The sequence below is a fragment of the Mercenaria mercenaria genome, chromosome 9 (assembly GCF_021730395.1).
Source record: "Mercenaria mercenaria strain notata chromosome 9, MADL_Memer_1, whole genome shotgun sequence".
Classification (NCBI taxonomy): Eukaryota; Metazoa; Mollusca; class Bivalvia; order Venerida; family Veneridae; genus Mercenaria; species Mercenaria mercenaria.
Window position 1 is genome coordinate 28299425 of NC_069369.1, and position 27870 is coordinate 28327294.

Genomic DNA, 27870 nt, shown 5'->3' on the forward strand with positions numbered 1-27870 from the left:
TCAGTGTGGCTTTCGTGCAGCACCAAACACAACTTACACTGAACCAGAGATGTACATCAAATCTCAACGCCTTAACCCAGTGGAAAATTTCACCTACCTCAATCGGGAGTACTCTGTCCAGATATGTTGACATTGACGATGAAGTCAATATGCTCGTATAGCTAAAGGGGCGTCTACACAAATCGATATGGAACCGCAGAGACATCACCACCAAGACAAAGTTCAGCGTTTATAGGGCTGTTGTGCTGACCACAAAAAGATGGATAAATCACCGAAGTATACTGTGTTTAATTCCGTGGATGAATGTTGCGATGTAAGTTTAGTTTTCACATTATTACGCATGCAAAAGCAGAATGATTTTTATACGGTTAGCCTTTGTTTATTTCAGACTTGTGTCACCTAAAGACCATTATATATTTCGATACAATAGATTGCAATAAATGATTTAGTGAATCTGCAAATTTATTAAGACATTTGCACACAGAGGAAGTTTTTGCAATTAAGTTATAAGCTTTCACAACGGCTCCTTTAAAATATTTAAAGAGTTTCAAACCCATGTAAGCATAAAATATATTTACTAACGATATACTTTATCATAATGATCTCGTGCATTTGTATTTTTTCTTTATAATTATTAGAAAAGATAAATCATTATTAGCAGATGATATTTTGCTAATTTAATAAACCTTTCTTACTTTTCTTGAAAATATATCCTTCGTTCTTCAAAAACAAAAGGTCTGTTACTTTAGCGCCAAAAGTTTGCGGCAAACAAATTTGCATAATTGTTTGCTGCAAAGTCGCCGCAAACTAATTTGCATAAATAGTTTGCCAAAAGCTCGCCAGAACATTGCCAGAAGTTCGCCAGAAAGGTTTAGGCGAATTTGCGGCAAACTTTTACCATGCAAATTAGGTCTGCCGCAAATTTGCTGCAAACTTCATTTGCATATTCATTGCATAAATTGTTGCCGCCAGCTTATTTGCATGGTAAAAGTTTGCCAAAAGAAAGTTTGCGGCAAATTCACCAAAACGTTTGCGGCAAATTTGCCGCAACGTTCGCCGGAAGCCTGACATTTTGGTAAGGGAAGACAGTAAAACATTTGGTTCCATTCTTAACATTTTACAGAACAAACAATATTCTTTCCGACATATGCAAAAAACAGCATTTTTCATGTATGATTCGAAAAGTGTATTTAATTACACCTTCATGGATGGTTATACTTATATTATTTTACAACAGAATTGTTCACTATGAGTATTTCATCTACTTTTTCAATGAAAATGATACAGAAAATTTTGCCTTTAACCAAATTGCCAGCAGTTAGGTTCAGATAGAGTAACATCATTGTGTTTGTATTCAAAATACCTTTCTCTTGATGTAGAACACTTAATGGTTTAAAATATTTTAATTTTTGGCCTGTGATTGCTATCTATAGATACGTGCACGCGTAATTACAAGTGCACGTATATATACACGCGAACGTACATATTTACGCGTGCACGTATAAAAATATACAGGTAGACGTAGATATATTTATGAAATGTGCGCGTTTCGACCCAAATGGTACACCATATTACAGGAATAAGGTCAGTAATTCGGTCGAAAATGTGCTTCCGTGGTGTAGTCGAAAGAAGTCCATAATAAATAGAAGTCCATAATAAATAGATCCTAATTTTTCCATTTTTTGCGCAAATTCGTGTAGAACGAGTGCTTTAATCACCATTTTTCACTACTAGAATACATTCTGCATGAAATGAGACGGTTTTCATGTTCATACACCCCACATGGCAAGTTTTGCAGATCGAAAGCGGAAGTAGGTGTTTATTGCGCGGACGAGAGCAAATATGCGCCATTTTAGGGTAGCAGACCACAACTGACTGGCATTTCACTAGGAACTACATAACCCCTTATTTTCTTTTCATTTTTTCGTTCATTTGTGATAGAACTTTCATGAAAAATAGGTGTAGGAAAAAGTGATGTTCTCTAAAGATACGTAAAGACGACCTGAAGTTGTCGTTTTTTATATGAAACAAAGAAGGATTTGAATTACTGACCTTTAACCTATTACGACTATTACATGACTACTCCCCTGTTACAGCAGTGTCACAAACATGCTATGTCAGCTGAGATGGCGTACCCTTAAAGATAGGAGATCTGATTCACGCCTCCTATGTTCTACAAGATAGTGAATGGTTTGGTTGCTGTGCCACTCCCCCCTATGTCAGCCCCCCAACCCGTCTAACAAGACATATGCATCCCCACTCCTATACTCAGATCCTCACTCCCTGTAATTACTATAAGTACTCTTTCTTCCCAGCCACCATAGTACTTTGGAATATCCTTCCAGTACAACTTGTGCAAGCCCCCACTCTGAATCAGTTTAAACAGGGTGTGACCAAACTTGTACACAATGCTTAACATGATAGACCTGTTTTTTAAACTGCTTTTATCTGTAAATCCTTCTTGTTTTTAACACTATCAACTGTATTTATACTGCAATACACACCGTGTATTACTTTTATCCTCCTATCCAATCTACTTTTAACTTCTTGTACATGCGTGCAGCTGCACATAATACTCGCAGAGAGGAGCGCTGCAGTAGATAGAGATGTACGGTACAGTACGGATCGGTACGATGGAAAGCATACCGGAACAAGCAATTTTGGTAAACAAAAAAATGGTTATTTCACAATAACATATGTAAGATTTCTTTAAAAGGCTTAAAATGAATACTGATTTCAAAAGAAATAACCAGTTGTTGATAACGAAGTCAAAAGTTGGAAATGGCAGCAAGTGGAGCCCAGGAACTGCCCTTGGAGGGCGGAAATATTTGTTCACAACAAGATCCCGGTACAGCTATGTCGACCCGTGCCAGATTTATGGAACTCCCTGATGATGTCTTATATGCTGTCTTACAGAAATGTGACATAAAAACGCTTTGCAGGTTGTGTCAAGTTTGCTGTAAATTGAACATACTGATTCAATCAGATTCAGTTTGGCTTCCCTATAGAAATTTATCCACTGTGATTGGATCATCCGCTGTGCCAGCAAGCACATATTCCTTACACAACAGGTGAATAGTTTCACATTTTAGTGTTGAATCTAAAACATTCGTGACAGAACGCATTTTGGGGCTTTATTCTAGGTCTGAATCAATATTAACAAGTGTCTTTTCAGGTTATAACACACTAAATAGTTGTTGTTCTTTATTCTATATAAAATTGACCTATTTCCAATGACCGCAGCACACATCAGGACCCATTTTAAATTTCTGTAACTTACATTTTCTTGAAGAATATTGTCAGTGCTAACTAAAAATCAAAAGAAAAGTGGGGGTCATGTTTGATGCAAGAAAAATAATTTCTGTCAAACACACAGTTAAACTGCAAAATCAGCTAAACAATGAGACCCCAAATTATACTGGTGGTGTATGATTTAAGTTTCCATGAAAAATTTTGTCATGTTGTTATTTCATTATGAAAATGTTACCTACATGTCAAGCATAGATCTGTCATGTGATTTTAGCAAAAAAAATGCAAAGAAAATAGCGCCATTTTTAGCTCGACTATTCACAGAATAGTAGAGCTGTTGGACTCGCCCATGCGTCGGCGTCCCGATTTGGTTAAGTTTTTGTATGTAAGCTGGTATCTCAACCACTTGTGGGAATGGATTGAAACTTCACACACTTATTCACTGTGATAAACTGACTTACACTGCAAAGGTTCCATAACTCTATTTTGCTTTTTTACAAAATTATGCCCCTTTTTTGACTTAGAAATTTTTGGTTAAGGTTTTGTATGTAAGCTGGTATCTTAGTAACCACTTGTGGGAATAGATTGAAACTTCACACACTTATTAACTGTGATAAACTGACTTACACTGCACAGGTTCCATAACTCTATTTTGCTTATTTACAAAATTATGCCCCTTTTTCAACTTAGAAATGTTTGGTTAAGGTTTTGTATGTAAGCTGGTATCTCAGTACTCACTAATGGGAATGGATTGAAACTTCACACACTTGTTTACTGTCATGATCTGACATGCACAAAGTAGGTCCTATAACTCTATTTTGCTTTTTTTACAAAATTATGCCCCTTTTTCAACATAGAAATTTTGGTTAAGTTTTTATATGTAAGCTGGTACCTCAGTATCCACTAATGGGAAAGGATTGAAACTTCACACACTTGTTCACTGTCATGATATGACATGCAGTGCAAAGGGTCAATAACTCAACATCGCATTTTACAGTATTATGCCCCTTTTTCAACTTAGGAGTTTTTGGTTAAATTCTTATATATGTAAGCTGGTATCTCACTACCCACTTATGGGAATGGATTGAAACTTCACACACTTGTCCACTGTCATGAGCTGATCCAGGTTCCATAACCCTATTTTGCTTTTTTCACTAAATTATGCCCCTTTTTTGACTTTCTTATTCATTCAGTCGACAAGGCTGTTGAATAGTCGAGCGTTGCTGTCCTCCGACAGCTCTTGTTCTATTTAGTGTCTGTATACCTTCATATTGAATTTATTAAACGAGAGGTAATTTATAATTTTAACATGTCCAAAACATTACGGAATGATACTTTTAATTTCACTTGGGTAAAGATTACATTTTACTCAGACTTTATCATAGACTCCTTATGTAAAATCTCAAACTTTGAACTAAAATCAAAGTATTAAATCCACATATTTTTTCAGTGAAACTTAGCAGTTTTGTACTTTGTAGCATGGTCTTGGGCATGTGAAATCATAAATCTTATTTGACTTCTGAAAAAAATGTGATATTTATTTCTAAAGTCACTACTGGTATCGAAGCAGTTTCCATCATAAAATGAATGTTTTTAAAATATCTTTTTTCTTGAACGTTTCAGTTCCATAAAATGCTCCCAAGGAGAACACCTTAACTCTTCTGCTTTACGAAAACATAAATGTCAATAGTGTCTGGTGCACGTGATAACACACACACAGGGGCTCCAAAAGGGGTGAATAAACTAAGAGCTGAATTGGTTGACTACAGAAGCAGTTTCCGTCATCAATTTTTGTTTTAATATTTATAATATGTACATTTTTACAGTGATTACCATATTCAGAATACAACTAGAAAAGCACCATCCATGGTTTTTAATCTTTCTGATGAAATAAATTAATACAATTTTAAGAAGTTTGAAGGTTCAAGTGTTAAATTAGGCTTGTTGAAAATAGGAGGTAAAAAAAAAATAAGCAAAACCTGAGACTCGAACTAGCGATCTCATGCTTGTGAAGCCAATGTTCTACCGATTGAGCTATTCGGCCAATTGACATCATGGTGACAATTTATACTACGTAAAGGATACAACCGTCACTTTGTATAGCACATAGTATGTGACCAGTTACCCCCCTTCGATAAGAAAATCTGGCAGGGGCAACCTAATCATCTATATTTCATATTGGTTTTTGCTTTCTTAATTGTGAAATTTTTTTTATTGCAGATGCACAGAAATGACTCATTTTTATCTTTATTATGTATTTTTGGTAAATCATCTGGTTCCGACTGCCAAACGAAGGAACCTTCAACTTAACTGGGGACTACAGAGTAATTCTTTGCGCATCTAAGCTGCATGTGCAATCCCCCATGTGTGGAATGTAAACAAAACAATTATGGAATGAACAATTCAAGTTTTCTTGGAAAGTTTTTACCCTTTGTTGCTGAAATTTCACAGAGCTCTGGATTGCAGTGTCTGAAAACAATCTCGACTTCATTGTGAAGAACGTCACGAAACGTAAAATAACGCGTTGACGGATACTATTAGCCGACGGAAACTGCTTCGAAACCAGTATATCTTCATTATTAAAATACTTTGTTTTTCCCAAGTGGAAACTGGCAGGTGCTTGAAAATGCAGCTCTCTGGTTGGTCAGTTACAATGCCTGATGTTATGATAAAGTTATGAATATTCTTTTTATCACATGTAAGCTTTTCCTGCAGAAACATCAAAATTTCTTCTTTCTTTACCTATTATAGAACAAGTAGCTCTACCAACATCCCTATACTTAAACCAGTATCGAAGTCAAAGCCTTCCATGTTAACTTAATGCCAGCTGCAATCAAGCATTACATCTGAAAAATGTATAACTGCAGAACCAACTTTATTAAAGCTTTGAAGACATTTGCTTGGTATATTATTTACTAGCTGAAATTAGCTAGTACATCCCTCAAGGGATTAAAATATCATTTGGCACAAATGTTCCCCAGGATGAGACAATGTGGCTTGCACAAAACCCGGACCCTTAGCTGAAAGGTTAAGGTCACACTTTAAAGTCAAAGGGTTGTTGTTACTATAAATAACTTGTATTATATATCATACCTCTCAGTTGTTTAGGGATAATGAACTGAAATGTTTTTGACTACACTGAACTAATTAGGAATATTCTCCAGATGAAGTGAAGCAACCATATTAGATAATCACTTACATTGTAAATTTATATATTTATACCCCCACCAAACATGTTTGAGGGGGGTATATAGGAGTCAGTTTTGTCGCGTCGCGTCCCGTCCCGTCGCGTCCCGAAATCTATTATCTCAGTTATTACCAAATGGATTTGATTCAAACTTAAAATACATGTTCCACCTTATCACCCACATCATGTGACACAAGGTGCATAACTCTTGACACCAAGTTTTCATGAATTATGTCCCCTTTTACTTAGAATTTAAGGTTAATTTTGTTGTATTTTCACTATATCTCAGTTATTACTAAATGGATTTGATTCAAACTTAAAATAGATGTTCCACCTCATCACCCACATCATGTGACATAAGGTGCATAACTCTGACACCATTTTTTTATGAATTATACCCCTTTTTACTTAGAATTTAAGGTTGATTTTGATGTATTTTCACTTTATCTCAGTTACTACTGAATGGATTTGATTCAAACTTAAAATAAATGTTCCACCTCATCACCCACATCATGTGCCCACATCATGTGACACAAGGTGCATAACTCTGACACCAAGTTTTCATGAATTATGTCCCCTTTTACTTAGAATTTAAGGTTAATTTTGTTGTATTTTCACTATATCTCAGTTATTACTAAAATGGATTTGATTCAAACTTAAAATAGTTGTTCCACCTCATCACCCAGATGATGTGACATAAGGTGCTTAACTCTGACATAAAGTTTTTATGAATTATGTCCCCTTTTACTTTAAATTTAAGGTTGATTTTGATGTATTTTCACTATATCTCAATTATTACAAAATGGATTTGATTCAAACTTAAAACAGATGTTCCACCTCATCACCCACATCATGTGACACAAGGTGCATAACTCTGACACCAATTTTTCATGAATTATGCCCCTTTTTACTTAGAATTTAAGGTTAATTTTGATGTATTTTCACTATATCTCAATTACTACTGAATGGATTTGATTCAGACTTAAAATAGATGTTCCACCTCATCACCCACATCATTTGACACAAGGTGCATAACTCTGACACTATTTTTCTTGAATTGTGTCCCCTTTTACCTAGAATTTAAGGTTAATTTTGATGTATTTTCACTATATCTCATTCTGATTGGCTTAGAGCCGAAGGGAAGTAACCTTTTTTTTAACCTTTGTACTGAGTTTCTTCCCCTTAAATTCCAGGAATTAGTCTATTTTTAGAAATCCTATTTTTAGATTTTCAATATTTTAGGTATTTTTCTAACTTTTTTATTATAAGTCCTATGTAAAAAGTAAAAACATTTTTCCGTGGTAACATGGGTCGGTAAGACATTTTTTTGTATTCACTTTTAGTGTATCTGTAATATTAGAGATTTAATATATTTACTAGTATTACTATACTAGTATTATACTAGTATTACTTATATGTGGAAGCCCAGAATGAAGTACTCCAAAGTATTTTTAAGATTCCTTATGGTTGCCATTCTTCTGTGACAAGACCGTATGGTGGGGGTATGAGTCACTCCTGTGACAGTTCTAGTTATACCCTGGTGTCATACTATTCCTCCAATAATCAGAGAGTCATCAAAAGTAATCATAATTACAGGCAGAAAATTCACTAATTGATTAGCATTACATTACATGTAATCAGATTGAGGTGAGTAATCAGATACATTTGAATATTTGTATTTGAGTAATCAATTACATGTGATTACGATTACTATATTTTTTATTACCCCAAGCCTGGAGACTGAGTGTCATACGCAAACCTGAGGTTCCTACATGTATCTCAAAGGTCAAGGTCACAGCTTGAGGTCAAAGGTCATGTTTTATCTTGACACTAAGTTGACAACTGGCAGGCACGACATGGTGCCCATGGGCATCAATCTAGTATTAAGTTTTATAATAGTTTTACAAAATTACTGACAAAACATGTCAGGTTTTGAAGTTGCCTTATTTAAAATAATAATGTCTTTATTATTGTAGACCGATAAACAGTCCATGTGTAAAAGAGCAGTTAAGGCTCTCCCATAATTGGGTTGAGAAGAAATACCATGAAAAGGTTTTATGCAGGCTTAATCCGAGGTTTGTATTAGATTGTATTCTTCTTTTTACATGTCTCCAAAAATTCTTTTTAAGACATATTATGTGATGTCATATTGCCTGTCCATGGCATAACTTGATAACAATTCAAGGTATTGATTTAAAACTTGGTATGTAGGTTGAATAAAATGGTGATGAGATGATATGCCTGGTGCATAGACCAAATTTGTAGGTCAAAGGTTAAGATGACAGATGGAGCTTAAAGGTCAGATTTGACCCTCATATTTTGTGTATGGAGTTTGACTTAATAACCATTCTAGGAATTTTTTTAACTTGGTAGACAATGTGTGAATTGCATAAACCAAGTTGGTAGGTCAGTGGTGCTTTAAGGTAAAATCTGTCTCCCGTATGTATTATCCAGAGCATAACTTAATATCCATAAGGTGTTTACTTTAAAGTTGGCATAAAGCTAGGTGTCAGTGTGACGATGTACAGAGGACATGAGTTGGTCAATGTCAAAAATTGAGTTTAAAGGTCAAATGTTGCTGTCGTATTTCGTACCCAAACAGTTCAAGGTATTGACTTCAAACTTGGCATAGACATACAGCAGTGTCGATTATAAACAGATGATGTGCAGAATGCATGAACTGTGACAGTAAGGTCAGATCTGTCCTTCAAACACTGCGTCGTGAGCTTAACTAAAAACAGTTCAAGATAATGGTCTTCAAACTTGGCTTATAGGTTGATGGCAATGTGATGATGTAAAGAACACGTGGACAAGGGTTGGTAGGTCACTATCTAAAGTTGAGCTTAAAGGTCAAATCTATCCTTCATATTTCCTGTCTGAAACACAACTTAAAAACTATTTGAGGTGTTGATGCGAAATTAAAGTAAAGGTACTGTAGGTGATGATGAGACAATGTGCAGAGTGCAACAGTTGAAATTACTTCTCCGCCTTCCAGCCGCTTTTAGTTTCTTTTGCCAAAGTATCTCATCACCCCCTCTATCCCATCCCACGACCACATTATCCACACCACTTACACACACATCCTGATGTTTTTTCTTAATTTTACAACCTCTTTCTCTGATCTAAAACTTCGGGCATATATTGGCCAGCTTTACGGAGCTTTTGTCACTTTATGAATGGTTATAAAATTTCAGGTATTTTTTTCCAAATTTGTGATTTTTCTTATTTTTTTTCAACTTGGAAAAATACATTTTTGGCCATGAAACTACATTACTAAAGATATCTTTACCACCTATAGGAGACCTTCAGGTTGACTTTTATTTTATAGCTGTATCTTGTAAATTAACCTTTAGCATGCTAGGTAAATTGTCGTCTGCTGGAAATGTCGTCTGCTAAAATTGTTAAGTTCATTCAATTTGCTCCAAAATTGGAAGAAATATTGTCAGAGTAGCAAACAGCTTGGAACCTGATCAGACGCCGATTTAATCGGCGTCTGATCTGGTTCCAAGCTGTTTGCAAAGGCTGTTAAATTCGCCTGCAGCAGGCTAAGGGTTAAAGCTGATGTTCATAAAAAGACCTTATGGGTTTGGTAGGTCAACAATTATGTTAAATATTTCATCACAGGCAGTTGCCATGGATGCAGTACACAGGAGGCACTATTTGGTTCTCAGTCAGTAACACGATACGATGCTATAGGATTCAGAGTGATGGCAGAATACGAGAAGATAAGAAGCAGCACCTGACATTGCAAGACCCGAAACAGCATGGGAGACAGCAGCGTAGAAGAAGGGCAAATTTTTCAGCAGAGAATAACAAGCACCCAAACTTAATAAACAAAGATGTTAGCAGATTTGTTGTGAAAGATAATGTTACTATTAGTGGTTGCAGGTAAGACTTCTTTGTTGCCCTCCCTCTCCCCAAATTAGACTGCCTCGGTAGCCTAGTGGTAGAGCACCAGCTTCGAGTGCGGAGGTCATAGGTTCGATCCCTGGCCGCGTCATACCAAAGACGTAAAAAAGTAGTGCTTGGAATGGTCAGCCTGGTGTCAGTATTGTGGCAGCACTATAAAGTTTGGCATTGTGCTCACTGCTACAAATAGACATCATCGTTACATGTATACGACTGAAAAATTGTTGAAAAAGATGTTAAACCCGACAACACACACACACTGTCCCCAAATTATATTTGCCCATGTCCAGAATTTAATGTCTGTCCGTTTGTCAGAATTTGTGTTGTACATATTTCAACAAATATTTGAACTAGAGTTTTAAAATCACATAGGATTGCTATTTAGCATATGTTAAGTTGTGCACCTTTGTTTGGGATTTCAGTCAGCCAGACTGTAATTATGGCCCTTGACTTAGTCAAAAATACACTTCATTGGACATGAAATATTTAAGGAATATTCGTCAGCATGTTCAATTGTGAACTTTGGGTTTTGTTTGGGATTTGACTTAGCTAGACCAGAGTTATGGCCATTGACATAGTAAAATATATGTATAAAAGGGCCTTAAAGTTTGCGGTGTACCTATCTCGAAAGCAATTGAGCTAGGGTAATGAAACATTATATGAATGTTATTCAGCATGTGTGTTTGTTCACCTGGGGTTTTGTTTGGGATTTCACTCAGCTGTACCAGAGCCATTGACTTTTTCAAAATTTGCTTAAAGGGCCAAATAGTGTGTTGCATTTATTTTAAAAAGTAATTTGGTTAATCCTTTTACCCTGTCAAAGGAAGCTGTTTCTTTTTGTAGGAGGAAAATTGAGCATGCGCCAACTAGCACTGACTGCTGTCCATTATTTCAAAAATATTCAAATAATATGACTGATACTGTATAGAAGGTTATATTCGCGGAGGTTTAATTTTTGCTATATTCGCGGTCAACATTGACAGCGCGAAATCTAAACACCGTGATTTTTTGTTACCGCGAATATATGTACATTTCACCAAGGGGACCACTCTTACAAACTTTTCCTATTCTTACATTGTTACTTACCCTGACAAACATTCTCACAAATTATAAACTGTTCATTTTATTGATAAGAAAAATCAGTATGTGATACTGGTACAAGTCAGTTTGTCTTTTATTTTCATTATCAAATGAAGACATTTGTACACGCATAGGTAAAAAATTAGATAACTACAGTCCAGCTTTATCACTTGATCCACTAAAATGTCTTGTTTCTTAGCCTAACTCTCCACTGCATTTACAAGCCATTGTGCATGGAGTGGCTTGACCACTGACCAACACGTCGGCCTTAATGTTCGAAAGTTCGACGCCGGCCTTCAGTTCCTTTTGAATTTCTCCAGCGTAGTATGTATGAAATTCAGATTTTAAGTATTGTTTAAAAATGTTATTAGGGGATCAGTTCTAGAGGTTGCTGACGATCTGTGCAGGCTCCGGACACATACATGTACGCAACCTTGATGGCATTCTTTTCTCACAAATTTAGATGCGATTTCCCTCTATGTGCTTTGTAAACATGAAAAATGCACCAAGTTTTTTGGCGGATAGGCAGATCTTCCTTTTCGCAGATGTGGTCAAATACTGGATGATAGCTTTGTCAACATATCTTAACATGGACATATATAAATCATGCACATGGGAAATAAAGCTGTGAAAAATATAGAATTGTTATATAGAGTTTATACTTTACAAAACGATTTTTGATAATTGCATCTTACACTATTATACATCGCTTAATACAATCGCCAAACTGCTTTAACAAACATCTTACTATTCATAGTATTATCTATTTATGATTATAGCACTTACAGAAAAAAGAAAACATGTTTTTATCCTAGCGCACAGGACTTCAATATCAGCGTTAAAAGCATACATTTTATTTGTGTAAATATTGCTTATAACTATTATGTATGTGAATGTAGTTAATATTGTGCCTATATTATATTAATATAGTGACCTCCCTTTCTGTTGTATACAACCAAGGTTTATATTTTGCAGTCGAAGTAGTTTCCGCGAAATTAAGACACCGTGATTTCAAAACTCTTGAAAAAATGCGAACATTTGGCACCCTGAAAATATCCCGCTATACAGTATTTAATGTTAAAATCTATAGTCCTGTAGAGTATACAATGAAATAACATCAGTTAAAATAATTATTTGATGCGTCACTTATTTTCGAAATGATCAATAAATTTCATGATTTTCTGGAACAACCTATTAACTAAAAAAAAGCCCTGAAGTGTTAAACTTTTCTCTTGTTTTCCATGTGAAGAGGTAGAGTGACATTTGATTAAAAATCATACAATTTCCTTGTATACAGAGATGGCAGCTTATATGTATTTGACTGTGATAGTGGCAGATGTTTGGAATCATGTACAAAATCCACATGACAGATACACAGACTGTAGATTTTCCATGATAGATTCAGATATCTGTTACAAGGGATAGAACTGTGAAGGTAAGATGTGTTTATTTTGATCAAGGGGCAGGAACTGTGAAGATAAGGCATTTATTAGCTCCATCTGATTTTTTGAAACAAAATGATGAGTTATTAATATCTGCATCAAGGGACAGAACTATTAAAGTTAATTTTATTTGTAATCAGCAGGAGTTATTTCCCGTTAAACAGACTATTCCGTATTATCATTACAACATCTCATGTAATCATATTGTCAAATTCTTTGATTGGATGTGTTTTCAGATCTGGCAGAAATTGGGGTTTTGCATGAGTCATTTGTTTTCAGAGTTATGTTTATGAACAGAGTTGATTCTATAAGCATTTCAGATTGTTTTCTTGACTTTGTCGTTGTAATCTGTACACTATTGAAGTTTCAACTGTTGGTCTACATTGACATTGTTTGAATTAGTTTGGTTTTCTTTGGCATAAAGATTTGTTTTGTTTTTTTATAACACAGAGATTTTTGATGGGGATGGATAGTCACAGATCTCAAAATTTTAAAGATACAGTTTGGTCCCAATAATGATCACTTATGAGTTTTTTTAGCGATAATTCATTCATCTTCATAAAACTGTTTTATCAACTGGTCTTCAAAATATGCATATTATTCCTAATAAAAACAAATTAAATTTTTTAAAACATTTATTTCAGTATAGAAAATGTTGATTTGTAAGTCCATCGTGTTTTCTTCCAAACAAATCATATCACCAATACCGATCTAAGCCAGTGTATAGTGGGGATCATCTGAATTAAATCCATAAAAAATAACAGAAATCAGCTGTTTTTCATTCTTTAATAGAAAATCTAGATATATGAAGAAACATACTTAAAATATTCAGGTTTCACAGTATTTAATAACGAGACAATGGAAATAACCTTTAAGAAACCATTTTTAGTCTAACTGTAATCTATTCCATTTTTATGCCCCCGAAGGGAGGCATATATTTTTTGAACCGTCTGTCAGTCTATCGGTCCTGTCCGTCTGTCAGTCTGTCCGCAATTTTCGTGTTCGGTCCATATCTTTGTTCATCGATGGATTGGAATTTTCAAATAACTTGGCATGAATGTGTACCACATAAGACGACGTGTCGTGGCGCAAGACCCAGGTCTGTAGCTCAAAGGGTCCAAGTTCACACTTAGACATTAAAGGATAGTGCATTGATGGGCGTGACCCGAGTCCCATATCTTTGTCATCGATGGATGGATTTTTCAAAATAACTTGGCAATAAAGAGTAACACAGTAAAGACGACGTGTCGCGCGCAAGACCCAGGTCCGAGCTCAAAGGTTCAAGGTCACACTTAGACCATTAAAAGGAAAGTGCATTGATGGGCGTGTCCGGTCCATAAATCTTTGTCATCGATGATGGATTTACATAACTGGCATGAATGTGTACCACAGTAAGATGACTTGTCGCCGCACGACCCTGTCTCGTAGCTCAAAGGTCAAGGGTCACACTTAGACATTAAAGGATAGTGCATTGAATGGGCGTGCCCCGGTTCATATCTTTGTCAACCATGAATGGATTTTCAAATAACTTGGCATGAATGTGTACCACAGTAGACGACGTGTCCGCGCGCAAGACCCAGGTCTGTAGCTCAAAGGTCAAGTCACACTTAGACGTTAAAGGTCAATTTCATGATAGATGCATTATGGGCGTGTCCGGTCCTATCTTTGTCATTCATGCATGGGATTTTAAAATAACTACGCATGATGTGTGGCACAGAAAAGACGACGTGTCGCCGCTAGACCCAGCTCCGTAGTCAAAGAGAGACCTAAACTCAAACATCGGATCGCCATACCCAATTAGTAATGGATAGTGCCATCGGGGGCATATGTCATCCTATGGAGACAGCTCTTTTTCCAGTTTCATTACACACCTTCTTTGATATTTTTAAGCAGCTGACTGATTTCACAAAGTAAGATCATTATATCACTTTTTTGAAAATTTAGTAACTTGCACACAACACTACCACCTTCCTTACCAGGAGCAGCAATCTTTGCAACCAGTTAACCGCTAATGCAACTTCACTACAATTTGCTAGGAAAGCTACAACATCTTTGTGAGAGCAAATTATAAGTCATTTCTGGTAATACTGGTCCTAGAAGGTTTAACCCTCATAGTATGTTAATGTAGGTTTCAGGTCACCTTATTTGTTGAAAAGAAATGGGTGAGTCTCCTGCAGAATTAACCTTTCAAAATGAGCTTGGATTTCTGGACGAGCAAATGGCTTGGTCAAGCAGATCATTGACATGATTGTGATGATGCAACAAAAGTAAAATAAATATTCTGTATTCAATATTTGTAAACATTTACATTCATTACCACAAAGGTCTAGCATACCATTGATAAACTTTTAAAAAAATTAACAAAAACAAAATATCTCAAGTGATCCACCTATTGGGAAGAATCCGCTATTGGCGATCAAACCTGTAATATTAAATATAGAATTTTAGTTGTTCGTTTGGATTTCTTGGATTGACACAACCATGGATTCTGTAAACTGTAAAGGGAGACTATTTTTGTAAATATCATGGTTGTGTAAGCCATGCAATAAAATCTCAGTGAACAAATAAGATTTTCACACATTTCTTCTTTAAAAGTTGAAATCCATTCAGGTACCTATGAAATAGCTTTTTTGCCAAGCAGCTCAATTCTCTTCCTACACAGTTGAAAGACAATATGAGCCACGCCATGAGAAAACCAACAGAGTGGCTTTGCGACCAGCATGGATCCAGACCAGCCTGCGCATCTACTGTTCGCTTTCAAAGCCTATTGCAATTAGAGAAACTGATAGCAAACAGCATGGATCCTGACCAGACTGCGCGGATGCTGGTCGCAAAGCCACTATGTTTGTTTTCTCATGGTACGGCTCAATATTCTATAAATACTTCGATTTTTGGTCTATGTTTAAGACTTTTTCTGTTTCAGATTTTAGCAATGTCACATGATGATTCTGACAACAATCCTGTAAGAGCTACAATAGACATGAAGGATCGTATCTGGTCAGTTGCCATGGCAACAAATGGACAGTAAGTAGTGGACTGGCTCTGTTTAGTATTTCCTTCTTGTATTTGACATTTTGAAACATGATATTATACCTTTGAAGGTTATTGCTCAGAATCCCCACATTTTTACAGAAGCGTGTATGTTATTTCCACAGTATGAAAAGCAGTTGTGCGAAGTGATTGAAAAGAGGACTGAGAACTGAAGGCAGGTGCTTTGTGTGGAGGAAAGCACTTATTTTGCTGTCTTAGACACACTTCATTTTATGAAAATTCGTCAAGTAGAAAATATAGGCAAAATGTTACCTGATTCAAGACGTTTTCTCCGTGTGTATAGTATCCAAAAGTCACGTGGGTTGGCCACCCTTTAAAGTGATATAACTGAGGGCCCTGTACAATTATTTTCTTATCCCAAATGTAATATATGCATGAAAGATTTAATGCAAAACTCAGGTTCAGATAGCATCAGCCAATCATGTTCAGAGTTGCAGGAAAACAGTTTTGTGTTTATCTCTGTTTCCCGACAAGGGGCAGACAACTTTAACAATGTTCTTGGATTCAGTACCAGTACTATCATGTAGTCTGCAAGTAACTGCTAACTTGGCCGCATGAATAAGAGGTTGATATATAGAGACCATCTTGTTATACATTTTCAGGAGTTTTACTGTAGGTACGTCTGGATGTAAAGGGAGTCCTTCATTGTCAGTCTGGGATGCAGAAAGGTCAGTATCAAGTAAAATAATTTTGATACATGTATGTGCATTTTTGGTAGTTTGTAACCATACCATCTCCAAAATGTGTGCTGTGGGGATGGGTTGCTATACTAGAATCTCTTTGTTCTGTCCGAGTCTGTCCCATCTCTGGAACTTATTGTACCCCCCGACAACAAAGTTGTAAGGGGGGGTATACTGGTTTCAGGTTGTCTGTCTGTCTGACCGTCAGGCCGTCTGTCCGTAGACGCAACCTTGTGCGCAACCATCTCTCCTATCCCCTTGCAGAATTGAATGAAACTTCACACAAGTAGCAGTACCAACATAGTTGTGCATGGGCATGTTAGGTCTTTTAGAAAAAAAATTTGCCAGAGTATGGGACTTGTTTGTTTTTACTATACTATATACATAGACACAATTTTGTGCGCACCATCTCTCCTCTTGCCCCTTGACCACAATTTTATGAAACTTCACACAAGTGACAGTACCAACAGTAGTTGTGCATCGGGCATGTTGGTTCTTAAAGAAAACAATTTGCAGAGTTATGGGACTTTGTTTTTTGGTTACTATACTATATACATAGACACAATTTTGTGCGCTACCATCTCTCCTCATCCCCTTGACACAATTAATGAAACTTCACACAAGTGATCAGTACCAACAGTAAGTTGTGCATGGGGGGCATGTTAGGTTCTTTTTTAGAAAAAAAGATTGCAAGTGTCTGGGACTTTTTGTTTTCTTTTTACTATACTAATATACCTAGACACAATCTTGTGCGCACCCCATCTCTCCCTCATCCCCTGACACAATTTAAGAACTTCACACAAGTGATCTGTACCAACAGTAGTTTGTGATGGGCATGTTAGGCTCTTTTAGAAAAAAAAATGCAGAGTCATGGGACTTGTTTATTTTGTACTATAACTATATACATAGACCAATCTTGTGCACACCATCTCTCCTCACCCCTTGACACAATTAATGAAACTTCACACCAGTGATCAGTATCCAACAGTAGTAGTGCATGGGCATGTTAGGTTCTTTAAAAAAAAGAGCAGCAGTTATGGGACTTTGTTTTTTTGTTACTATAACTATAAACATAGACACAATCTTGTGCGCACCATCTCTCCTCATCCCCTTGACAACAATTTTATGACACTTCACAACAAGTGATCAGTAACCAACATAGTTTGTGCATGGGGCATGTTAGGTTTTTTTTAGAAAAAAAAAATGCAGAGTAGGGACTTTTTTTTTGTTACTATACTATATACATAGACACAATCTTGTGCGCACCATCTCCCTAATCCCCCGTTGACACAATTAATGAAACTTCACACAAGTGATCAGTACCAACAGTAGTTGTGCTTGGGGCATGTTAGGTTCTTTTAGAAAAAAATATGCAGAGTTATGGACTTTGTTTTTTTGTTACTATACTATAAACATAGAACACAATTCTTGGTGCGCACCATCCTCTCTCATCCCTTGCCACAATATAATGAAACTTCACACAAGTGATCAGTACCAACAGTAGTTGTGCATGGGGCATGTTCAGGTTCTTTTAGAAAAAAATAATATGCAGAGTTATGGGAACTTTGTTTTTTTGTTACTATCTATATACATAAACACAAACTTGTGCGCCACCATCTCTTCCTCATCCCTTGGACAAAATTTTATGAAACTTCACACAAGTGGATCAGTTAACATCAGAAGTTGTGCATGGGCATGTTTAGGTTCTTTCAGCGACAAAACTTGCAGAAGTTAAGGGACTTTGTTTCTTGTTAACATACTATTGACATACAGTCTGCATATGCAATCTGTGCGTGCCTTTATCTCCAAACCCTATACACACAATTTTAAATGAAACTTCACACAAGTGATCAGTACCAAACCCTAGTTGTGCATGGTGCTGTCCACTTCTTTTAGATAAATATTCAGCATAGTTTATGGACTTTGTTTTTTGTTACTATACTGTATACATACAGTCCTATATACATACAGTCCACATAATTATGCAATCTTGTATGGCGTCAAATTGCAATGTAACTGTGTCCTGCATGCTGGGGACATTCATCGCCTTTAGTGATAGCTCTAGTTTCATGTTACATTGAAACTTGCACTAAGCTTTTAGGATTGTCTCGTATCTCTTAACTTCTGTTTTACAGAATTGTCTCATCTCATATCTGTAACCCATACAGATATCGTGTTGAATGGTACAATGTTAGTAGGATCATAAGACATACTGTTTTGCCATATTCATCAAAGTGTGAAATTTAGTCTTAAACTTCATTATGTCAGCCTGCAGTCTGAACTCGTATGATCCGCACATATATTTGAATTGCATATATGCGTCATATTACAGTACACGTACGTCATCGTTCACATGGAACATTCACGGGGGTGTGCTGCCGTTTTAAACCGGTATTGTTGCTGTCAGATTGAAAGATGGACAAGTTCATTATAGAAATTTATCAGGGTAAGGATTAATGTTGTTTGTGAAGAAAAATATCATTTTGCATGTGCTACATCAGTAGAGCAAAACTGTATGTTTCCAGTTCAGAGGACATGTATCTGAAATTTGCATGGTTAAATGTTCTACATGACATCTTATCAAGAAATATTGGTTCCAGTATCGGATGTTTTGCTGTTAACAAATTAAAACAAGTTGAGAAATTTTTTGTACCCAATTCTATTGACTTTTTAAAAAAAATCAATTTGCAGGGCAGAACGTATATTTTCTCTTGGGAGTTACCGTTATGGAGCTGGAGTGTTAGACATGAAATATGAAGATAACAATACTCTATTGACATGTGGCTATGATGCAACTTTAAGGATGTGGGATATGCGGTCTGGACGCTGGTCAGTATGGGATTCTTAAAATTTTACAACTTAATGGTGCTTGCTTGTTGCAGTTGAGTATTAAAGAGAGACACACCCTGTTTTTAGCTCACCTGAGCCAAAGGCTCATGGTGAGCTTTTGTGACCGCTCAATGTCCGTCGTCAGTCGTGCGTGCCGTCAACATTTTTCTAAGAAATCTTTCCGCCTTGACAACCACTGGGAAGAATTACACCAAACGTCACAGGAATGATCCATGGGTGGTCCCCTTTCAAATAATTCAAAGAATTTAATCCATATAGAATTCTGGTTGCCATGGCAACCTGAAAGGAAAAACTTTAAACGGTCTTACTTGTCCAAAAACGCGCAAGGTGTAAGTTAGCCTTGAATATGTCGCATGTGACATCATCTATGGTCCTCTATCAAGATTGTTCAAATAGTCCCCTGGGTGAAAAGAGGCCCGCCAAGGGGTCACAAAGTTTTTACATAGACCATTTAGTAAAAACACTTAAAAATCCTTCTATGTCTAAAACCACATGACCTACGGGCCTTTGATATTTTGTTGTAGCATTGCCTGTGGTTCTCTACCAAATTGTTCAACTATGCTCCTGGGGTGAAAAAGAGGCCCTGCCCTGGGGTCTCATGTTTTACATAGACTAATATAGGGAAAAAAACTTTAAAATCTTCTTGTCTAAAACCCATGGACCTTGGCCTTTTGATATTGGGTATGTAGCATTGCCTTGTGGTCCTCACCAAAATTGTTCAAATTATGTCCCTGGGTGAAAAGAGGCCCTGCCCCCGGGGGGTTCCTCATGTTTACTAGACTTATATTGGAAAATAACTTAAAAACTTCTTCTTGAAACTGCAAGGGCCTAGGCTTTTGATATTTAAGGTTTGTTGCCTTTCCTAGTGTTTCTCTAACCAAAATTGTTCCAAATTATGGCCCAGGGTGAAAAGAGGCCCTGCCCCTGTGGTACCAATTTTACATAGACTTATATAGGAAAAAAAAAAGAAGATATCTTGACTCAAAGTTCAAGGCCTAGGCATTTGAATTTGTGTGTAGTATTGCCCTGGTGGATCTCTAACAAGTATTTTGGGGGGGGGGCGGGGGGGGGGGGGCAATTATGCCCCTGGGGGGAAAATAGGGCCCACCCTTGTGGTCACAGTTATAATTATGAGTTATATAAAAAAAATTCTTCAAAAATTATCAGGTCATATTTCCTAGACTGTTTTTTTTTTTTTAATTTATAATTACCTGATGACCCAAGCGATTAGGGATCACTTGACTGTGACCTTGACCTACTGACCTACTTTCTTGTTTTTAGCCCACCATCATCATGATGGTGGGCTATTCAAATCACTCTGCATCCATGGTCCGTCCATCATTCTGTCCATCCGTCCGTCCGTTAACAATTTCTCGATTATCTGCATCTCCCTCAGAAACTACTGGGGGAGTTTGACCAAACTTTGTCAAATGATGTCTTGGTACCGACACCTAGTGGTGTCCCCCCCTGAAAAATCAACTGGTTCAACAATGTTTAGTTGAGTTATGGGCCCTTTGTTTATTTCTAAATTTTACATAGATTTATATAGGGAAAAACTTTGAAATCTTCTTGTCCAAAACCGCAGAGCCTAAGGGCTTTGATATTTGGTATAAGCATCATCTAGTATCCTCTACCAATGATTCAAATTCTTTCCACTGGGGTCCTTAATATGGCCCTGGCCCCGGGGGTCACATGGTTTTATATAGACTTATAAAGGGAAAATCTCTGGAAAACTCTTATTCAAAAACCACAGGGCCGAGGCTATGATATTTTGTATGTGACATCATCTAGTGGTCTTTCTACTAAGATTGTTCAAATTATCCCCCTATGGTCAAATATGGCCCCGCCCCGGTGGGTCACTTGGTTTACATAGACTATATAGGGAAAAACATCTAAATCTCTTGTCTAAACACAAAGCTAGGGCTTTGCCATTTATAATGTAGCATCATCTAGCGGTTCTCTACCACAACGTTTTTGTTTCAATTATACCCTAGGGTCAAATATGCCCCGCCCTGGGTCACAGGTTCATATAGACTTATATAGGGAAAAGCTTTTAAAATCTTCTTTGTCAATAACTACAACATTCGACAAATTGGACCACAAGTATGGTTTCTGATTTGGCAAGATGAATCTTGACATGATTTTGACCTTGAGTTTGACCTAGTGACCTTCTTTCACATTTACTGTAGCTACAGCCTTTCAGATTGGACCACCTGCATATTTTTGTGTGCACTGAAAAAAAAAACTTGACCCGTGACATTGACCTGGTGACCTACTTTCACATTTGAATGGTATAGGCTTCAAATTTGACCACAAATGCAAAGTTTCGTGTTCCGACATGAATTTGACCTTGATTTTGACCTATGTGACCTACTTTCACATTCTCCAACGCTACAGCCTTCATCTTGGACCACTTGCATAGTTTGTGTACCGAAACAAACTTGACCTTAGCATTGACCTAGAGACCTACTTTCATCAGTTTTGAAGGTACCAGGCTTCAATTTGGAACGCACATGCATAGTTCGGTGTTCCGAAATAAATTTGACCTTGATTTGACCTAGTGACCTACTTTCACATTTTCTCGAGCAACAGCCTTCAAAATTTGGACCACTTGCATATTTTTGTGTACCAAAATTGAACTTTGACCTTAAAAGATTGACCTAGTGACCTACTTTTGCATTTCTGTAGCTACAGGCTCAAATTAGACCATATGCATAAGAAATTGTGTTCCGAAACAAACTTTTGACCTAGACATTTGACCTAGTGACCCTACCATTCCACATTATTTGAAGTAACAGGCCTTTTAATTTGGAACACATCATAGATTGGTGTTCTGAAGTGTAATTTAACTTTGATTTTGATTTTTAATGTTCTGAAGAGTAATTTAACCTTGATTAGACCTAGTGACCTACTTTCAATTTCCAAGCAAACAGCCATCAAATTTGAATCCACATGCCATAGTTTATGTGTACGCGAAATTAAACTTTTTTTGGCCTTTAAGATTGACCTAGTGACCAACTTTTCAAATTTCTCAACTACACCTTTTAAACTTGAATGCACAAGCATAGTTTTGTGTACAAAGAACTGTGTCCTTGAAATTAGATCTAGTGACCTACTCACATATTCTCAAGCTACTGCTGTCGAATTTGGACCACATCATCAGTGGGTTGTGTACGGAAATGAAATTTGACCTTGAGCTAGTCAATAAAGTCTTGAAATTTGGAACACTCAAAAATGGCACATTGGTGGATGCCAAGATCACTCTGTGATCTCTTGTTTAAGTTACAGCCTTGAAATTTGGATAACATGTACAGTTTTGCACACCAGTCTTAAATCTGCCTTTCAGTGACCATGAATGTTACCTACTGACCTACTTTCTAATATTTTAGCATCAGTTTATCATTTGAAACATGTGGCTCACATTACTCAGGTGAGCGATTCTGGGTCATCATGACCCTCTTGTTTCATATTATAAGTTATTTTGGGGACCAGGTTGTTTTAGTCAACCCACTGACATGGTATTGTAACCAGTATGTATTGAATTAATATTGGTTTCGTGATCTTCATTCTTACCTAGAATTTAGCAAGGTATAAAGTTTGAAGACCTTACAAGTTCAAACGCATTCAGTTAATCTTCTGTGTCATAGTGTTGTTATCAAGAAATTTCTGTATTACCACAACTAGCATTGGTTCATTTTCTTACTGTCTGAACAACCTCATCTTTGTGTCCTTCAAAAACACTTAGAATTGCCTTTGTTCATCCATCAGTCAGTCCATCTGTCCGTCCTTCCATTCAGCACAGGAAGTTGTACACCTGATATTTTAATTTGGATCTCACACAGCCAGGCCAGAGTTATAGTTCTTGACTTAGTTAAAAATATGCATAAAAAGGGCCTTAGTTCGTGTCCCGTGTATTTCGCCCCCCAACACCCAGGGGGCGGGGGGGGGGGGGGGGGGGGGCCCGGGGGGGTTTAAAAAAATTGTGGGTGGGGGTTTGTTTGGGTTGAGACCATGGTGTATGAATATTTACAGGAATATTACTCAGAATGCCGAAGTTGTGCATATGGGTTTTGTAGAGATGATGCCTAAGTCAGATCAGAGTTTATGGCCCATGACTTAGAGCAAAAATTTGTGTAAAATGGAGAAATCTGTATCCACATATCTCAGAAAGTATGTGACCTAGTATACTGAAACAGCATAGGAATTTCATTCAGCATGGAATAGTTTTCTGAGTCCCTATAAAACCGGTAACACCAAGGGACTTTGAATTCTGTCTGTCCGTCTTTCCATTCGCAAATTTGGATCCTTGCAATTTCTCTACAAGCAAGTCTAGCTAGGTTCATAAAATTGTATGGTGAATAAAGAGAAAAAATTCAAAATTGGTATGTAGATTATTCATGTACATATACATTTACATATGCTTGTGAGTCAAAGGTCAAGGTCACTATTGATGGTCAATTGAAAATTGATTCTGCTCCATAACTTTAATATGCTTTGATGGATTATCTTAATGCTACACAGAAATGTTCCCTATGATGAGACAATGTGTCAACACATGACCTGTGCTTGTCGGTCAAAGGTCAAGGTCACTATTAAAGTTTTCCATCGATAGGGGACTTACGTTTTGCCAGTGCAATACTTGGTCACTTGTTTTTCCCAGATTTTTGTCAGTCAGACCACAGTTGAGGTCCTGGATAGTTAAAAAAATGCATAATGGGCATACAAGTTTGTGTCTCAAAAAGTATTTCACTTAGAGTCATAAAGCATGTGAATTTGCACACCTGGTTTTCTATATGAGATTTTACTCAACCAGACTAGAGTTATGTTCTTTGACCTAATGAAAAATACGCATAAAGTGCCAAAAGTTAGTGTGACATAATATCGTGAAAATATTTTCACCTAGAGAAGAGAAACCAATACAGTGACCAGGATGGGCACCTGTGCCTGTGGACACAATCCTAAGTTTCATTATAATGGATGTCAGATTATAATGTGAAATATCAACTGTTGGCATGAGTGCAAAGATGGTCTTAAGTACTATAACTTTTCTATCTTTCTCAAGTGTTCTTTCGAATAATATTCCTATTTTTAGCTCGACCTTTTGAAAAAAAAGTAGAGCTATTGCACTTGCCTGGGTATAGGCGTTGCCATCGCTGTTGGTTTTGATAAGGTCAAATATCTCTGTTACTATCAAAGCTATTGACATGAAACTTAAAATAGTTATTAACTATCAAAGTTTACACCATGAGAAACAATTCAAAATCACTGATTTGAATTTTGACAGACTTAGGCCCCTTTTTAACTTTTTGGTTTAAGTTTTTTAAAGATTTTACTGGCAAAGCTCAAATTCAGAGTCAAGCTCTGTGAAAAGACAAGCTCGCTGTCTTACAGACAGCTCTTGTTACAAACTAAAGGAAATATTAAAGAAAATCCCATTACTTGCTTCATCTGTATAATGATGGCTTACCAGTATATTTTTTTCTGAAGACCCAAAACTTTTATATGATTTGAAAGAGAGAATTTATTAATATTGAAATGTAAGAAATGTTGTTGACTTTTATTCTAGTGTTGAAGAATGGCAAGAACCCTATGATACTACACTATATTGCGTGCAAACCGATAGAAATGTTACCATGGTAACTGGAACTGCTAGATACGGTATGATAAGATTGTGGGACAAACGAAAATCAGAGCCAGTTCAGGTAAACAAATAAATATCCTTGAGAACAAATTTTGTTAACTGATTTGATTTAAAAAAAAATGAAAAATGTTGTCAAACAAAATCCAATCCAACCCCCATCTAAATACACAACTTTTGCTGTCATGATTATGCAAAATGTGTGGAAAATTACCATTTTAAATTGAAATTTTATGATAAATGAATTAAAAGTTTTCTGATAAGGAAACCTAATTGTACCCCCCCCCCCCTCGACAACAAAGTTGTAAGGGGGGGGTGTATACTGGTTTCAGGTTGTCTGTTTGTCTGTCTGTCTCTGTAGACACAATCTTGTGCGCACCATCTCTCCTTATCCCCTTGACAGAATTTAATGAAACTTCACACAAGTGATCAGTACCAACAGTAGTTGTGCATGGGGCATGTTAGGTTCTTTCAGAAAAAAAATTGCAGAGTTATGGGACTTTGTTTTTTTTACTATACTAATACATAGACACAGTCTTGTGCGCACCATCTCTCCTCATCCCCCTGACACAGTTTACTCACTCACCACAAGAGATCAGTAACAACATAGTTGTGCATGGGCATGTTAGGTTCTTTTCAGAAAAAAATTGCAGAGTTATGGGACCTTCGTATTTTTGTACTCTACTATAATACGTAGACACAATCTTGTGCACACCATCTCTCCTCATCCCTTGACACAATTAATGAAACTTCACACAAGTGATCAGTAACAACAGTAGTTGATGCATGGGGCATGTTAGGTTCTTTCAGCAACCCAAAAATTGCAGAGTTTATGGGACTTTGTTCTTGTTAACATACTATGAACATACAGTCTCATATGCAAAACTTGTGCGTGCCGAAATCAACCAAGCCTTGGCACACAATTTAATGAAACGTCACACAAGTGATCAGTACCAAACCCTCGTTGTGCATGGTCATGTTACATTCTTTTAGATAAATATTTCTGGCTCAGTTTGGGACTTTAGTTTTTTTTGTTACTATACTGTATACAAACAGTCCACAATAGATTATGCAATCTTGTGTGCGTGAAATTGCAATGTACTGTGTCAGTGCATGCGGGGGGTACATTCGTCACCTTTAGTGATAGCTCTAGTTGCATTTAATTTAGTGTGAGTTGAAAATACATTTATTGAGTTTTAGGTGGGGTGGGAGTGTGATGTGAACTTTGTCTGTGAACTTTACTGATTATCTGTCTCAGTCATACTGCAAAATATTCAGTAAATAATATGCAGGCCCTAGTAATCCTGTAGTTCCATTATATTTTCAGGAGTATTTCCTCTCACAGAAGAGTCCAGTTTATTCTGTGGCATTTGATTGTTCACGGATGTATGCTGCACTGGACATGAGCATCAACACTCTTGACTTCTCTGTCCTGCCGACATGATGTATAAATACTCTACTTGTTGGCAGAATGCCTACAAGAAGTTTTTAAATTGGGTTGTTATCATTCTTCCTTGTCATTATTTTTTGTTAAAAGGGTTATGTTTTGTTTGATAGATCTGTGATATTGAAATTGCCTAATGTTTGTATTATGAAACGGGTATATGTGACCTTGGCTAGAATTGGACCCCAAATTGTTGAAAAGAAAAATCCAAGAGGAGGCCAAAAATGGTTACAGTAATGTTTATAAATGTTTAGTTCAGTTGTCAGTAAAAAAAGATTTTCTCTGTTTTCCCTTACCGGTATTTGAGCCGAAATAGCATCTCAGATAAAACACTGGTATGGTGTTTTCAGCTTAATATTGTTGGAAATAGGAGACATAATGTAAAAAATACCTTATTTTTGACCTGTCCAGCAAAACTTTCCAACATTTGCATGTTGGGAAATGCAAATTATTTCATAATAATAAATCTTTAAAGGATGGCTTGAACATTAGTCACCTGAGCACAGAGTGCTCGGGGCGAGCTATTGTGATCGCTCACCGTCCAGCGTCCGTCCGAAGGTCCATCCACACTTTCATTTAAACAACATCTCCTCTGAAACCATTTAGTGGAAATAGATGAAACTTGGCCTTGATGTTTTTTTGGTGTTCCCCTTCAAAAGTTGTTCAAAGAACTGATTTCCACACAGAACTCGGTAGCCATGGCAACCGAAAGGAAACACTTAAAAAATCTTCTTGTCCAAAACCGCATGGCGTAGAGCCTTGATATTTGGCACGTGACATCATCGAATGGTCCTCTGTAAATGTTGTCAAAATTATGCCACTGAGATGAAAAGTCCGTGCCCCGGGGGCCCAATTTTACATAGACTTATATAGGAAAAACTTTTAAAAATCTTCTTATCTGAAATCCACAAGACCATATGCCTTTGATATTTGTATGTATCATTGCCCTTGTGCTCCTCTATCAAGATTTTCAAATTATTACCCTGGTCCAAAAAGAGGCCCTGCCCATTGGGGTCCCCATGTTTTGCATTGACTGATAAAAGGAAAAAGGCCAGCCCTGGGGGTCCCAAGGTTTACATAGACTAAGATAGATGGACTTTAAAATCTTCTTGTGCTGAAAGTTCAAGCCTAGGCCTTTGATATTTGGTATGTAGCAATGCCCTAGCTGTTCTCTAACAATTTTATTCAAATTATGCCCCTGGGGTGAAAAGAGACACTTGTATATGAGTTAAGTAGTAGGAAAAAGTACTTAAAGAATTATCTGATCATATTTCCTAGACCGTTTATTTATAATTACCTAATGGTCCCAAATAATTAGGGGTCACTTGACTGTGACCTTG

General features: G+C 36.8%; 1 protein-coding gene across 1 annotated transcript; it reads left to right on the forward strand.

The window, feature by feature from the left end:
* The first annotated feature begins 2637 nt into the window (after window positions 1-2637).
* On the forward strand, window positions 2638-27399 carry LOC123546078 (F-box/WD repeat-containing protein 4-like). The gene is made up of 10 exons (XM_053550480.1): window positions 2638-3071; window positions 8413-8511; window positions 10061-10324; window positions 12723-12774; window positions 12825-12860; window positions 15791-15891; window positions 16521-16586; window positions 19290-19427; window positions 25015-25150; window positions 26414-27399. Exons 1-10 carry the CDS (start codon window positions 2782-2784, stop codon window positions 26528-26530), a joined length of 1299 nt encoding a protein of 432 aa, XP_053406455.1. The 5' UTR covers window positions 2638-2781; the 3' UTR covers window positions 26531-27399.
* The last annotated feature ends 471 nt before the right edge of the window (window positions 27400-27870 follow it).